Source organism: Taudactylus pleione, unplaced genomic scaffold, assembly GCF_031769625.1.
Source record: "Taudactylus pleione unplaced genomic scaffold, aTauple2 ptg000116l, whole genome shotgun sequence".
In the NCBI taxonomy this organism is placed as follows: domain Eukaryota; kingdom Metazoa; phylum Chordata; class Amphibia; order Anura; family Myobatrachidae; genus Taudactylus; species Taudactylus pleione.
Genome location: NW_028284518.1, coordinates 24455600 through 24472315, shown reverse-complemented (window position 1 = coordinate 24472315; position 16716 = coordinate 24455600). Strand labels below are relative to the sequence as shown.

The following is a 16716-nucleotide window of genomic DNA, read 5'->3' as shown; positions in this document are numbered from 1 at the left end:
CGAAGGCTAGCCCATCTTGTCTAATCCCACAGATGAGCTACTGTAGCACATATTGCTGAAAAAGTCAATGCTGCTTATGATAGAAAGTTGTCAGAAAACACATGCATCTCAGCTTACTACGTATGGGTCTGCTTAGCCGCAGACTGGTCAGAGTGCCCATGCTGACCCCTCTCCACCGTTGAAAGTGCCTACATGTGAACTGAACTTTGGAGCAATGGAAAAAGGTTGCCTCATCTGATGATTCATGTTCTCTTTTACATCATGTGGACTGGTGCATGTGAGTCATTTACCTGGTGAAGAGATGGCAGCAAAATGCACTATGGGAAGAAGGCAAGCCTGCGGAGACAGTGTGATGCTTTGGGCAATGTTCTATTGGTAAACCTTGGGTCCAGGCATTCATGTGGATGTTACTTTGACATGTATCCCTTACCTAAACATGTTGCAGACCAAGTACACCCCTTTTATGGCAGTGGTATTCTGTTATGGCAGTGGCCTCTTTCATCAGGATAATTAAACTGCCACTCTGTAAAAATTGAGCAATGGTTTGAGGAACATGAGAGTTCTAGGTGTTGGCTTGGGGTCTGATTCATGTTTGTACGCAAATGCAAACTTCCCCGGCCATCCAGTACATAGAGGCGCCCACTGAAAGCATCTTTCATCCGCCACTCACGCACATAACCAGAAACATTGGATGCAGATTAAGCGGCCACCAGCCTGCTGAGTAGGTCTAATCCGTCGCATATATCTGGCCAAGATATATAGACGACATATTCATCTGGAAAGGGGCACGAACAATCACTCCTCCACTTCATTGAACACCTACAGAGCAACGAATACAACCTCAACTTCACTACCACATACAGCCAAGAAAGAATGGAATTCCTAGATTTGGACATACACATAAGCAACAAATTAATAGAGACCAAGACATTCCACAAAAGTGTGGATGTCAACAGCTATATACTTTCAACCAGTAGCCATCACCCCAAGTGGTATTATATAGAAAGGCACCCGACATCAAGACCGCACTGGTACACAGTCACATACCACCAACAACTCTTGTACAGACAACATTGAATGACACAAACAAAAACATGGATTCCATCACTGCGGCACTTGCATTGGCTGCAAAACAACAAGCAACATAGGGAAGATACTCACCACAGAAGTCATATCAAACACAACAGGACACATGCACACAATCAAACAAGAACTAACTTGCCATACAAAAGGAGTCGTATACATAATCTCATGTCCTTGCCATCTGCAGTACATAGGCAGGACCATTAGGCCATTTAAAACTAGGATATCTGAACACATACGGAACGTCAAAATTGGCTATGATAAACACAGCCTGTCACAACACTACAAAGAGGTACATGGACATGACCCCTCCACCCTCACTTTTGCAGCCATTCAACAAATACTAAGGGATTGGAGGGGGGAAGACTACATTAAGAAAATAAATAAGGCAGAACTCAAATGGATCTATATGATGAAAACCCTAGCACCAAAGGGGCTCAATATTGACTTCAACATTCTATCCATCATATAACACATACAAACATCGGTCCCCACACTAATATAACTTACACCCCTGCAATCCCAAATTACCCCCTATTCCCCCCTCCCCTCATTATCAACACAAACATAAAACCCTAACCACACCACCATGCCCCACCCATTGTAACCACAGTCACCCACCCCAAATTACAACACTCATGTGCGAACAGTTGATACTCAGTACCCATACCCACACAGGATCATTATTATAGTTACTACATCAGTGTCCGGGACAACACTTACATAGAGACCCTACAAAAAGTTTTACAGCCTTTCTACCGTTAACTGCCGATAGCATCTCGCGTGATCTAGGAACCTGTCTACAATCTAGAATTCTGATCCACTACAATTGCAATACCTGCAAATTTCCAATTTGATCCTCCATCTCTATTTCCCCACTCACCAAGATATTTAGCAATAGAGATCATGTCACACACACACAAATGTCATCATGATTACCCCATCCACTCAGCTGATCGGAGTTGGTCATCAACACACACACCCTAGTTACTATAGCATCCTGATTACCTCCATTACCTCAGCCAATAACAGCACAGCACAGCATTAGGGTGTCACACCTCCACCATCCAATGACTGCAAATCAGGAAGTAATTTAAACAGTACACACCCACGCCTGGAAATCTTTGACAAAGGCACACTGTGCTGAAACGCGTTAGACCTACCAGGACCAAGCTACATCGATGCTACCCACCTACTCGGCACATCAATCTCCAGCTGAAACCGGAGCCAACACCGTGAAAGCCAAACCCGCCTGGAGCTGGAAGTTAGGGCTAAGAGGAACGCTGAACATCACGTTCCCAGCCTGTCACCAGCACACAGTGAGGAACACGCGGACGCATGGGTGTCTACATCGGCTAAGAGAGCAGCAGGATTGCCCCCCAAGTAGGGTCCTGACCCGTCACCAAGACATCAAAAGTTACCAGCTACGGTAACCACCACCCCGCCCACACCACCGGCAAGGTGACGCCGCGCACCAGTACGAGTTAGACTAACTACCAGTCAAACACCCACACTCGTGATCCTACCTTGAGAAGCCAAGGACTGCACGGGCAATACAGCATTACGCCTGCGGTCCAACACCAGTGCATCCAAGCGACAAGGAAACGAGGCTCCAGCTGGACCCCGGCCCCACCCACCACACTTACAGGTAAGTAATAAAGTCTAAGCGGGACGCCGCTCTAGCACTGGAACACCCCGGACTGTGCATCCACAGAGCCAGCCAGGCTACCCCCACCTTGGAACTGTTCAACCTCGCACCCATCCCCCACCCCCCTCTCACCAACAGGGTTTGGAATTTCCCCCTTTGACTGTAACGCGCTTCATACGGTTCTGAGCCCAGGAGGGACTTGCACAAGTACTTCGAGCACTGTCTCTTTTATTTGTACACTGCAATAAACACCTGTTCACCCTGTATTCACTGTCCAGTATTTATTCACGCCAGCAACCCCACCTCATGGGCTTCCCCCGTCTCCCCATCCGCTCGCCCCCCCCCTTTCCCTCCCCGTACACCCTCACCTCCCCCACCTTTTCCCCCAGTCACCACCATCCCCCACCTATACCAGTGCAGCGCTACCCTTCCAAACATTGAGATACAAAGTGTCCAGACACACAGAGGGCTCTCCTGCAAAAACGCAGTTGCTAAATATATGCTTGCCCACAAAGAGCTTTTGAACAGTCCTGGCACGCCTGCATTTCTCTAGCCACCCCCATTACCTTCCCCAAACACTGACTACCTGTCACTCACTTTGCAACTGATTCCTTGGTGCAAAACAATCGCTGTGCATGTGCACTGCAGCTTATATGCATGTGCAATGGCTAATAATTGCTCAATCTGCGTGAACATTGGTATTTGTGTACAAATCTTAATCAGACCCTTGGTCTCCAAATTCCCCAGATCTCAATCAGATCGAGCAACTGTGGAATGTGCTGCAATAGCAAGTTGGCCATGGAGGCCCCACCTTGCAACTTACAGGACATAAAGGATTTGTTGCTATTGTCTTCGTGCCAGATACCACAGGACACCTTAGATCTTGTGGAGTCCATGCCTTGATGGGTCAACGCTGTTTTGGCAGCATGAGGGAGGCCTACACAATATTAGGCAGTTGTATTCTATCGCTGATCTGTATAAATCTCTATATTTATACTAGCTACAGATAGTCTTTTGTAGGTTAATTTGCAGTGGTGCACTGTTCATATGTGAATTGGATATCACTCAATAACGCATATCTTTATCCAAAATAGAGCAAAAATACTCAACTGGCTAATAGTTTGTTTCCAAAAACCTCTCAGAAATTTATGTTGTTTTTATGATTGAATTAGGTCAAGAACCTCTACTTTAAACTTACCCAACACAATTTTTTATTTATTTATTTTTTTAAATCCAATATTATCTATCCTTCTTTTTTTTTTTTTTTTTATGACTGCGATACATCCGAATATCAGTCATCGGACTGTCTTGACTTTTCCCCAGCGACAGCTCCTCTCTGCAGCCGTCAGGTATACACTCGGAGGGCGAGGTCTCATTCATTTACATTGGGGGTACTGCCAGGGTGTCTGATCAGCATTGGTGGCTGCTGGAAGATTATCTTACTATATTACTTACCAGACTTCATAGCAATATAGCTTTTAATCCATCGTCAGCATATTGATTAGGGATGTGCAGGCTCGGATAGGTTCGAGTTTGCACGTGGAGTTCGGATTTTTCCCTCCAAAAAAACGGAACTCAGAACGAGGCAAAACGTCATCTTACATGGACGAACATCATCATTCCTGGACAAAAGACCAGGAATGATGATGTTCGTCCATGTAAGATGACGTTTTGCCTCGTTCTGAGTTCCGTTTTTTTGGAGGGAAAAATCCGAACTCCACGTGCAAACTCGAACCTATCCGAGCCTGCACATCCCTAATATTGATATATTGTTGTGTGTATATTTTATGAAGTTAACAAAAAAAATTCATAAAATATAAAATCAACTTTGCAAATATACCGACTCACCAGAAGTTGATCACCGAACAAAACGGCCAAATGCCAGTCAGTATTGAAATCTGATTACCACGGACTCCCAGACTTCTAACAACCGATTCTGAGACAAAGAAGAACGGTTAAATCAAACTGTGGACCTTTTATACACACATGAACTAATATATGCATCAATCCAAAATTTGACAATCCACAATTTGATGTTCCTCACATCATATAATCATATATTGATTTGTCTGATATTGAATCGATTTATTAGTATTAGGTATTTTTACTAATCACGGCTTCATGGTGTTCTAGCTCCCTCTAGGGTACTTTATTTTCCCATATATATATATATATATATATATATATATATATATAATATGCACACACAATCTAGGTAAAGGCTGTAACGCTTTACATCTATGTCAAACAAAAGTTTGGAATGTAACTGAAATGTTGACATAGAGCATTACTACCTATACCACAACCTGCAAACCCTGTGAGTTCCGCTGACTTAAATGCAGCTTCATGCTGGAATTTTCTCTTACCTGATAACATAACTTAAAGGTACGAGTAGTTACTAATTAAATTTTTTGCCCCTTCGTTTAGACTAATTAACCTTTCTCACATGATGTCACTCACTGTTAGAAATCCATTGTGGTGGCTATGTTGTCTATAGTATGACAGTGCATACATGCAGTTTTTTCGATCTAGTGTAGTGTAATGCTCTATAGTCCGGCCTCATGTTTGGCAACTTTCGTCCTGCAACATTGAATGTATAGTAGGAGTAGCCAGATAAACATACTACATAGAGCTACACCAAGTGTTTATGCCTACAAGAAAATACTCTACCTTTTTTGTTCAGATCTATACTGGCTGTTATTCCTAATATTCACACTTTTGCATTTTAAAAATGTAATCTTTTTTAAGATTGTAATGTAAATTGCATGATTAGGATCCCTCCACCATTGTTACAATAAGGTTTCACCTTTTTCATACCTATGATTTTTGACTTGAAACAATCTTGATTTGATAATGAGCGAACCTCCTGCTGCTGAGGAACTACACATCCCAGCATGCCCTGACACAGGTTAAGCATGCTCTAATAGTAATACTGTGCCAGGGCATGCTGGGATGTGTAGTCCTATAGCAGTTGGAGAGTCGCGTGTTGAATACACCTGATCCAGAGACATAAAAAACTGAGACAAACAGAGGAGAAAAGGCCTGTGTTAACTCTTCTTTGCAGTATGACATTCATAAGCTGTCAATTTGTGAGCATCTCACCCCAGTTTGAGGTTCTGAATGATTTTCTAAGATGGTCAGAACCAGCCAATGAACACAACATAGAACTGATGTCAATGACTGCTTGTTTGTCCAGGAACAAAAGTCATGCATTTTAGTTTTTTTTGACTCCTCTCTAATTATCCATTACACTTCGGTTTCAAACTTTATGCTTTGCACTGCTAATGTGATACATGTGCTTATACATTTGTAACGGGAATTGTGCCATTGTTGGGACATCCATGCATTCAAGTACTAAGTTCTATGGGTCTATCTCTCTCCAAGGCTTAGTACATAAAGTGGACTGAGATAAAGTACCAACCAACCAGCTCCTGTCATTTTTGAAACATAGCCTGTGACATGGCAGTTAGGAGCTGATTGGCTGGTACTTTCTCAGTTCACTTTATCTCTTTCCAAGGCTTAGTACATAGACCCCCTAAACCTTTTAATATTTGGCAAGTGACTGTTACACCCACTGCAGGTGCTAGGAGACCAAACTACTCTTTGACGAGTAAGTCCATTAAATGTTGATGAAATTCTTTGGTAGGAAGAATAATGGAGTGTATTTTTTTTCTTCCATTCCCCCTCTCACCCTTATTTACATATTTAATTATTTGTGACTAACCTCCAGGTCCTCGACTTGTGGTACATGTGCCCAGGGTCAGATTCGGCAGTTACTAAACTTACATATATATCTGAGAATAATGGTAGTTTTTCTTGTAGGTGTTATTTGCTAATGTAAACAAAGTTCACAAACAAATAAAAATAAATGCATAAAGAGAGGCCTGAGAAAGTAATCTAACCTTCATTTGGGCAGAATACAAAATGGATGTTTCATGGCCTTCGCATTAGTCTGTAATGTAAAGGTGTTGTTCCTGGGTTAAGATCCAAATTATATGATGAGGACTTTAACTTGTTTGTGTCATTACATTAGTATTTATTAAGAATTAAATGGTGCTGGAAATAAATGCCATGGGCCGATTACCTAAAAAGAAAACTTAACCATGTAACTGGCTCATCCAGTGCAGAAGTATGATTTTATTGTAGTGAGAACTAGTCTGATTTTCTATCCAAAATGTCATACCTAGTGTACATCGAGTTTGTAGTAGTCTTGTACCATGTCCCGGCACCTTTATGTCGCGTCTGTTTAAGTGGTGGGATAATTGCACAAAAGGGAATTGTATTATTTGATATTAATGTTGAAACTGTTTATTTCCACAGCAGCATACGTCAGATAAATGCAGCTCACACCAAACGGGACGAGAGACCATAGAAAGGTAATGCGCAATTGCCTTTATTTATATCAGTAAGAGTTTAAAGTGTAAGGAGGAGGAAATATGTTTAATGCAAGGTACTTGCTTGCTCTTTTTGTTTTGTACTACAAAGTGCAGTTAGATGTCTTTTGGAAGTATCCTAAGCAGTTGGTATCCTGTTCCTGTAGACATCTAGAGGGCACTTGCTTTATATTACTGTAGGCAGAGATGTAAGCCTGCGACTTGCAGTCATCGACGAGATCCTGGCGAGTCTGGTTTGTTTTAAAGTAGCAATCATTGAAAAGGCAAAACAAGTTTGTTTTTTACCTTATACATGAGTGCCCCTTTTAATACATCTGGCAGACTCGCCAATACCTGCATCTCGCAGGCTATTACATTTAGCCTTTTGTATTGAGAGTTTTGTTTGAGCGTAGTTCTTGCTTTTATTCCTGTAAATGCCTTTTATAGTTGTTTTAGATTTTGGCATATAGAGTATCTTTGATGTCTGGCAGTACAGAATGACTAAAGGTGCATATCCACTAGACGATAAATTGGACTATTTGAACGCTATCGTTCATCATCCGCAATATCGTCCAGTGGTTATGCAGTAAACGACCAGCAGTGCGTGCTCCTGCTGGTCGTTGACATCTTTCATAACCCTTACTTGCAGGGCAACCTGACGATATCGTCAGGTTCTGCAAGTGCGGGGATGAGGGAGGGTGACGTCACTGAACGATATCGTTCAGTGTGGATGCTCAATGTCATTAACGACATTGAGTCCAGCACTGCAGGGCAAACACTAGACCAGAGGTAGTTAACCCTGGTCCTCGAGAGCTACCAACAGTGCTTTTTTTTTCCAGGTCTCCTCACAGAATCACAAGTGTAATAATTGGCTCAACCTGTGGATCTTTTCAAATGTGTTAGTGAGTAATGAATACACCTGTGCACCAGCTAGGTGGTGTGGAAAATGTGAACAGTTAGTAGCTCTCGAGGACAGAGGTTGGCTAGCCCTGCACTAGATGATATCGCTAATGGAGCATATCGTCTAAAGCAGGCATGTCAAACATGCGGCCCATATAAACATTTTATGAGGCCCGACAGTGTGGGCCCACGTATATATAATATGCGGCCCACAGCCCTGCCACAATCGAAGCTCTGCTCGATCGGGCAGTGTTTACTTTACCTAAAGCTGGCAGCGCTGGTCTCGGAAGCGATCAGAAGCCTCTGATCGCTTCAGAGGCCAGCATTCTTAGTGATGCAAGTGAGTCTTGACGTCACCCGCGACGAGAAGAGTCTGCACCTGCCGCTCTGGATCTAGTTAGATCCAGTCAGCGGCAGCGGGTACGCGCGACTGAGGGAGTGAAGACAGTGCGGGCTGGAGCGGTGCCCAGAGGCCATAGTGAAGAAAGGTAAGTACTGCACAGGTGAGTGGGGCCTGTTCTATACTGGGAGGGGGCACAGCATAAGAGGCATTATTGGGGGCTCTGCATATGGGGCTTTACTGGGGGCACAACATAAGGGGCTTTACTGGGGGCACAACATAAGGGGCAATTCCTGGGGGCTCTGCATAAGGGGCAATTCCTGGGGGCTCTGCATAAGGGGCAATTCCTGGGGGCTCTGCATATGAGGCATTACTGGAGGCACTACTAGGGACATTACTGGAGGCACTGCATAAGGGCACTACTGGAGGCACTGCATAAGGGGCACTACTTGGGCCATTACTGGGGCATCGCATAATGGGCACAAATTCAAGGGGCATTGCATTGGTTTTTATCAATAATAAAGCTTTCAAAATTGCATATAAGACTTTTTTTTTTTTTTTGCGGCCCACACTCTTAAGACCTTGAATAATCGGATCGGTTGGTATTTTGAGTTTGACGTGCCTGGTCTAAAGTATACCCGCCTTAACGTGTGTAGATGCTTTGTGACATGTTCAATTGTATCTACTTGTGTACACTTGCATGTGCCAGTAGATGTCTGCTGCAGGACACTTTACAATTTACTGGTACCTTCCATAATCTGTAACTGTATTCTTGTTGCTGATATTCTCTCTCAACAGAAATCATTTTCCAAAGGCTGATGGTCGGTCAATATATAAAGCAATTAGGGTGAAACCATCTCAAAACTCGAGGACCTCTACTGTGAAGGGTAAGTGCTACATCTAAAATGTATGCCATAACCCAGGTGCTCTGGGTGCTGTGTATTGTGTAGGCCAAGGGTGACAACATGTGGAACTATACATCCCAATATGCCCTGCCACAGCTTTGCTGTTGGTGCATGCTGGGATGTGTAGTTCCATAGCAGACATGCCATGTGTTGTCTACCTCTGGTCTCAGAAAGCCTTCACAAAGAGGAGGGACTTTTTTTTTTTTTGGATGTCAATGCAGAACGATGATCTAATATTTGGTAATTGGATTCTGTCATTTATAATGTGTGTTAATGAGTGAGTTTATTTTTCTTTTTAAATTAGAGAATCCTAATTACGGGGAAAAATGGATTAGGAGCTGTAAGGTCTGAACATTTTTCCAAACCTTAATTTTTCTATTTAAACCCCAGCCTACTTTGTTTTGTTTTTTAGATTACCATGGGTTCTTAAACATTCATGTGTTCTGTGTCATATATAATAAGACGCCTACAAGGAAATTAATTTTGCCATTCACTTTCAAATTGCCTGTAAAGTTTTATTCTTAAATACTTAAAAAGCCACTAAACATGCAACACAATTTGCTGCAATATGAAAAGTATAAGGTAGCCCTTTGAAAATGTTAAAGACCAGTAAATGTTTGAAAGGACATTTCTTTGTCTCTTTTATTTCTAGATCCAACATTGGAAGTTGGGTCTGGGCATGAAACTTGCGGAGAAACCTCTTCGGAGAGTTACAGTTCCCCACCTAGCCCCCGCCATAACAGGAGAGAGAGCTTTGAGAGTGAAGAAGAGAAAGATGGAGGTTGGCGTCAAAGGGGTAGCTTGTTTGAGGGGGACATACTGAGTGTATAATCAGAGCTGGTGACTGGGAGTAAAACTAGAATTAGGCCTAGTTCTGTTCTAGATGAGACCTAAGATCTTTTTCAGATAAAATATGGTTTTAAATATTGTATTTGCTTTTAGTTACTAGCTTTGCCCATGCAGCCTTTAAGCTTGTTAGTGAACCTGCATTAAGGTTTCTTTTCCGTTGTCTACACTGTATTCATGCAGTCGATTCTTTTTTTTCTTATTTACTGCTTCTGCCTGTCTATGCGGATATCCATATATGTGGATTTGTGTGCAGAAACACTGCAATTGCCAAGTTAAATTGACTCTTCTAGTATGGTATCTTGTGCATAGGATAAGCGGCGCTTCGCACATTCACTCCTTCTCTGTGCATAATGCTAATTGTGCCTTTATTAAAGAATCATAAATCCTAAAGATGATGTAGATCAGGGGTGGCCAGATTCTGTGATCTACTTTTAAAACTTAAAACCTTTTTGTGATCTACCGAGCCAACAACAGGGGTGTGGTATGCAAAAAAAGGGGGCGTGACCTCACAGCGAGGGGCATGGCGGTCTGTCCTGGTAAAATCACCCATAGTATCCCCAATTCAAATTACTCCACACAACAGCACAATCTTATTCACATTACACCACCTAGTAGTGTTCCTTATTCACATTACGACACACAGTAGTGCCCCTTATATACAATGACCACTGTAGTAGTGCCCCTTATACAATGACTACTGTAGTAGTGCCCCTTATACAATGACCACTGTAGTAGTGCCCCATATGCAATGCCCACTGTAGTAGTGCCCGTTATTCAATGTCCCAGTAGAAGTGCCCCTTATGCAATGTCCCCAGTAGTAGTGCCCTTTATGCAATTCCCCCTGTAGTTGTGCCCATTATGCAATGCCCTCTGTATTTGAGCCACTTATGCTGTGCCCCCAGTAATGCCCCTTATGCTGTGCCCCCAGTAATGCCCCTTATGCTGTGCCCCCTGTAATGCCCCTTACGCTGTGCCCCCTCCGCTGTGCAGTACTTACCTGTCTTCACGCGTGTCAGTGCACGCCGCACCAGCTTCTCTCTGGCGTCTGTCTGTGCCTGCCGCTGACTGGATCTAGCTAGATCCAGCTGTCGCGCAGGCTCCTCACATGGCAGCCGACGCGGGTGACGTCATGACATCACCCGCGCACTGCATGACTGGGATACGCTAGCCTCTGAAGTGAACAGAGGCTTCTTTAGTCTCTGTTCACTTCAGAGACCAGCGTATCCCAGTTGCTGCAGCAGGTTGGAGCTCCACGAGCTACCGGCGGGAGCTCCGCGAGCTACCGGTAGATCGCGATCGACCTATTGGCCAGCCCTGATGTAGATGAAGGATATTTTGTTATTGCTCTTCCTCACACTTTTTTTTTTTCCAACAGATACAGACAGTAATTCGGAGGACTCCACCAAACATGTTCCTGGATTCATGACTTTCAGTGCAGTTAAACCACATACTACAAAGTTGTCTAATCACCTTGGCAACAATGAAGAAAGTACTCTTGAGGAGTCTTTGGACAATGTCAACTTCTCACATATTCCTCTTGTACCTACATTGCACTGTGTGATGCCAAGTGAGACAGGGAAATTGGAACCCGCGCTTCCAAAATCACTTCCCACAGAAGGAAAGACCCTCGGGATGCTAGTTACCCCAGTTTCTATGTCCGCTGTGAGGGATGGATTTCATCACAGTTCTCTTGGAATTCCACCTGTAGCCTCTACTTTAGGAGAATCTGAAAAGTGTATTGAAATACTGACTTCTTCTCTGCCTGTCCCTTCCCCTTTTCTTCCTCGTCATTGTCAGCCCAGCAGCCCTGCTCTGCATATGCCAGTTCAAAGGCTAAAAATACCTACTCAGGGGCCGGCAGAAACATGTACTGTTAACGGATCAACACAGACTAATTTGGGCTTAGGGGCAAATGCCGGCTTTATTTCGTTTTACAGTCCAGGTGGGTTTACAGCCTCTCCTGTGACTGCTTCAGACCCACTGACTAAGCCTGTTTCACAAGTAGTAAGTCTTAATCAGGTAGTGCCTCACCTGGATGGGAATGCAGGAGCTATGCCTCCAACAACGAACCTGAAATTGGTTTTTCCAGCCACTAATTTGTCCCCTGCACCTTCAACTGTCCCGTACCCCGTGTCTGGGCCATCACTTGCAGGTAGTGCTTTGCCTACTCCAAATGCTAGTGTGCTGAATACTGCTGCTACTCAGCCAGCTAATAGTGCTATAGGTCCAGTGCAACCCACCATCCCTCCTACTGTTCCCACTCATAGTACTGGGCCAGCACCCAGCCCAAGCCCTGCATTAACCCACAGTACAGCACAGAGCGATAGCACTTCCTTTATTAGTGCTGCAATTGGTAATACTAGCACAAATGGGACACTCCTACAACCTCAACAAATGGGATCAGGAGCATGTGGGTCTTGTGGACGTCGATGCAGCTGTGGAAATAGTGGAGGAGTACCTGTGGGCAGTTACTACTATCCTAACCCAATCACTGGACAGATGTATACTAGAGTTCCTCCTTTTATTATCCCATCAATTTGCAATAACACCTACCTCAGCCAAGCACACCAGAGCAATGGAACGCAGTTTCCCGTCTTCCTGCATCAGACTCCCTACACCACTGGTCTAATGCATGACCCTGTGCTTGGGGGTCAGGCCAACTATGGCATGCAACAGATGGCAAGTTTTGCTAGGTTGTACCCAGTTTACCCAGCAACTAATGTAGTAGGCAACGCCAATGGATCGGTGGCTAAGAAAAATGGCAGTATGTCATGCTTCAACTGTGGGGTAACTGGTCATTATGCACAGGACTGTAAACAGCCACCTATGGAGGCCAATCAGCAAGGTAATCGTGATAGTTCCCAGAGGACTTGTTTCTAATTGTCCTTGTGTCTCCCTTCTTCCACATGATGGTTGTGACTAGATGTGTGTCTGTGTGAGTGTGTATTGCGCTCCTGCTTCACTGTATACAATGGTGCAAAGTTTTCTGTTCGATTCTTCTCACCATTGATATTTCTTCCGATATCCCTGTGGAAAAAAATATGAATGACACTTACAAAGCCCCAGTATGTGTGTGTATATGTGTGTGTATGTATATATATGTGTGTGTATGTGTGTGTGTGTATGTATGTATATATATATATATATATACACACACACCCACGTCCTAATGTTTTTTTGTATTCTGTTCTTTTGTGCCTAATTATTTAAAAATCCTGTGCCTCTGTAATTCCATATCAGTGTTTGTTGTATAAGAGATTTACAGTGTTTGCCTTGTATAGCCAAAAGAAGAAAAATGAAGAGAAAAATGAGGTGGAATCTACCCCTCACTAGGAAGTAACCAGTATAGTAACTTGAATGCTGTTTTATGGGGCTCTGCGATGAGTTTCTATAGCAATTGTCCAACGCTTGGAGTCTTCGTTTGAAAAAGTGCCTTTTTGTTTTGTGCTTCGTTGTCCCCCTTAAACATTTTTTGTTGAACTTGTTTTACTTTTATAAGCATTGACTTAGCAGTTCTCTTTCCTGTTTTAGGCACTTTCAGGTTGAGGTATGCACCTCTCCCTAATTCTTCTCATGATTCTTTGGATTCTGCTGACTGACACCAGTCCACATAAAAACAAATAAATAATTAAATGTTTGCTGAGTCCACTTGTAAAGTTACGGTACAGAAGTTTCACTTTCCTTTTCATGATGGGTTTAGGAGCTAAGAGTTTATCAGCAGACAAGAAAACCTGTCACTGTGCCATGAAATGCGAGCCCTGAACTAAAGAGAAGTGTCTGCAGAACACCTGTGTGCACAGGACACCGCCTTACACCATGGAGCGTGATAAAGTAATGCGGCCTGGAAGATCAGCTCTACAGGATCTTTGCTTGGGAGTCGTACAGGAACCCTAATGCTGTGCTGAAATGTAGATTCCCCTGACGTCTCACCTGCAGCACCTTGCTTTAGTCACTTGACGGTTCTGGAGACACGTATCTGTAGTATTCTCTAAGCACACATTGTACGGCTCTAGAGAAAGAAGAGCTCTCAACTTTAGGTCCATTTATTTCTTCAGTTATCTGTTAACTGGAGTAAATTGAGAAAACATGTTTGGTTAAGATTGTAAAACTACTATGGAAGTATCATATGTGTCCTTGCCCCTCCATGAGTTGTGATATATGTGTTAGGTGAGAGAATGCATATTACAATATAAGCACTAGAACCTCCAAGTCTGGAAGAATAATTTAAGATATTTATTGGTAGGGACAGACCTGTTTTCTTAGTATGAGGTGAAACATGACTTGGAAGATGTCTTAAGAATTTATCCTGTTGATGCGGAGTCCATCTCTGTATCTGCTGTTATGTTCCCTGCAACAGTTTGATAGTTGGTTAATAAGTTTGTGTGATTATACCTTATTTTTGTCTAAGGAGATACCAGTTTGTAGTTTTCTTTAAGCTTATTGGACTGCTAGCGAATTCAGACAAGTCTGTTAGGTCTTTGCAGTCAGGTTTTGGATTATTCTTGTGACAGAAAACACCAGTGCTTCTGTCAGACACAAAACCAATCCTAATTTATTTACGCTGAAGAATTTTGACAGTATTTAATTATTAAAAAAAAAATCAATATTTTATTTTGAGGAATATTTTTTACTTTTGTTTAAGAGAATTGCAGTTACTATTTGTGTAATTGTTCTGTTTTCTCCAATCTGCCACTGAGTGTGTCTAATAATGTGAAAGTGTGAAATTCTGTGTTATACTTGTCAGTGTCATGTCAAAATATTAATGCTGCTGTTTTTCAGTTTGTATTCTGAAATAGCCAACATATGCACTACAAGTTTCTGCTTCCAGGTAATATTTATACCTTTTGTGCACTGAGGTTATCTGGAAGATAACGGTGTATGGATGTCTATGTTACAGCAGTCTATTACCAGCATTGTGTATGTTGTTGTTTTTGCATTCCTATAACTTTCATTTGCTGGGAGGTTTTTATTTTTTTTTTCCCTGAAAGTCTCTAGGCACTAAATATATTCTTCCACAGCAGGTATAAGAGAGCTTCTAAAGAAATATATATATAAAACACAGGTAAAGAGATATAGACCATAAAAAAAAAATATATAAAAAAATATGTAAAACCCTGACTTGTTAAAGTCAATTCATGAATTGCAAAACTTGAACAAAGATATCTTGATTTTAATCGCCCTTTTTGTCCTCCCCAGTTAGTGTCTTACTGTGCATCAAAATGTGATGCTTGTTTGACAGTGGCAAAATGTTTAGTTGATATGAAAGTAGTTCATACAAAGCTTTAATTTAAGAAGAGAATAAATCTTACAGATATTTTATTTGGTCTAGGTATTTTTGGATATGATTGAACACAATGAAGGTAGTACAAACCTCCTCTTCTGTTAGAGTAATGGGCAAGGAATGACTGAGCAGCATGTGCTGAGGATTCTACTGTACTGTAAGAGTGAGATGTTACCTTCTCCTTATTTGTATGTTTACCATATTCTTTCATATCTCAATTGTTCTGTACTGGAAAGGTTACTTATATTTCTAGAAAAGATTTTGAATTTTATGCAAACTTATTTCCTTGAATTAACAGCAATAAAAAAACAGGAAAGCACTACTTGCGTATTTTGCTTTATTTACATTTGCAGGTACATTTATTTATGGGTGTTTCATTGATTTGAAATATTTTTTTAATGGTTCTAATAAATCAGAGGTTCTCAACCTCAGCCCAACAGGTCATGTTTTGAGGATTTCTGAATGTGAAGGCAGGTGAGATAATTACTGACCCTGCAAAATAGATTAACTCTCACCTGTGCAAGATTCCAGAAATCCACAAAACATGACCTCTTGGTGGTGTGAGAACTGGAGTTGAGAACCTCTGTATTAAAGTACATGTCCTGAAAACCTAAAATATATGGTGTTCATTCTAGCAGTGAGGAGGGGCCATGCTTTAATGGGCAAAATTGTATACATTACTTATCGCTACAGTAACTAAATATATATTTTAGTCCCCTGTGTCTACTAGAACCTGGTGCTGCAGATGGCTTTCACGTGACACCTCTTGCTCCTGCTGATTATTTCTTCTGATCAAGTGAGATTCTGAAGTTAAAATTAAATGTTTAGGCTGTCTATATTGTGGTGTTCAGTGCAAAACCTTTAATTATTACTAATATCGGTACTGTAATCAAATGTCTAATCAAAATGTTTAATTGCTGCAGTTTTGTATTGAACTAACGATATTGAATAATCTGCAAAGTGTGGGAAGTCTACTAGTGGTCGTTGTGTCTGGGGTTGATATTCCAATTGGTATTCTGCTGCAGGAGGTGCCCAAACAGGTGCCAGAAAACAAAAATTGTTGATTTCAATACCAAAAAATATATGAACTGCATTAGGCAATGATGCAGAGATTGGTGGAAAATCCAGTTGGTCAGATCATCGTAAGATCAGCATTAACATCCATGTGTTAATTGGGATCGGGAATTTAGCCACTAAAGTTGCTATTTGCAGCCGATAATTGTAACAAACCCATACATACTAATCTCTGTCAGCCAATTGGGATTCTTTAGATGGTAGCCATACATTTTACTTATTAGAAGGTTTATATTGCATTTTAAAGACCAGTTCGATTTTAA

General features: G+C 42.1%; 1 protein-coding gene across 5 annotated transcripts in view; it reads left to right on the top strand.

Annotated features, from left to right (window-relative positions):
* The window catches only part of ZCCHC2 (zinc finger CCHC-type containing 2), a 133464-nt gene extending 117763 nt beyond the window's left edge, over window positions 1-15701 (top strand). For 2 of the 5 annotated variants that reach the window (XM_088471742.1, XM_088471739.1), the window contains 5 exons: window positions 7052-7107; window positions 9143-9231; window positions 9902-10030; window positions 11474-12943; window positions 13630-15701. In XM_088471742.1, the coding sequence (XP_088327868.1) occupies window positions 7052-7107; window positions 9143-9231; window positions 9902-10030; window positions 11474-12943; window positions 13630-13697 (1812 nt within the window). In that variant the 3' untranslated portion in view covers window positions 13698-15701. The remainder of the gene's footprint in view (window positions 1-7051; window positions 7108-9142; window positions 9232-9901; window positions 10031-11473; window positions 12944-13629) is intronic. The other 3 variants (XM_088471740.1, XM_088471741.1, XM_088471743.1) reach the window with 3 other exon arrangements.
* The last annotated feature ends 1015 nt before the right edge of the window (window positions 15702-16716 follow it).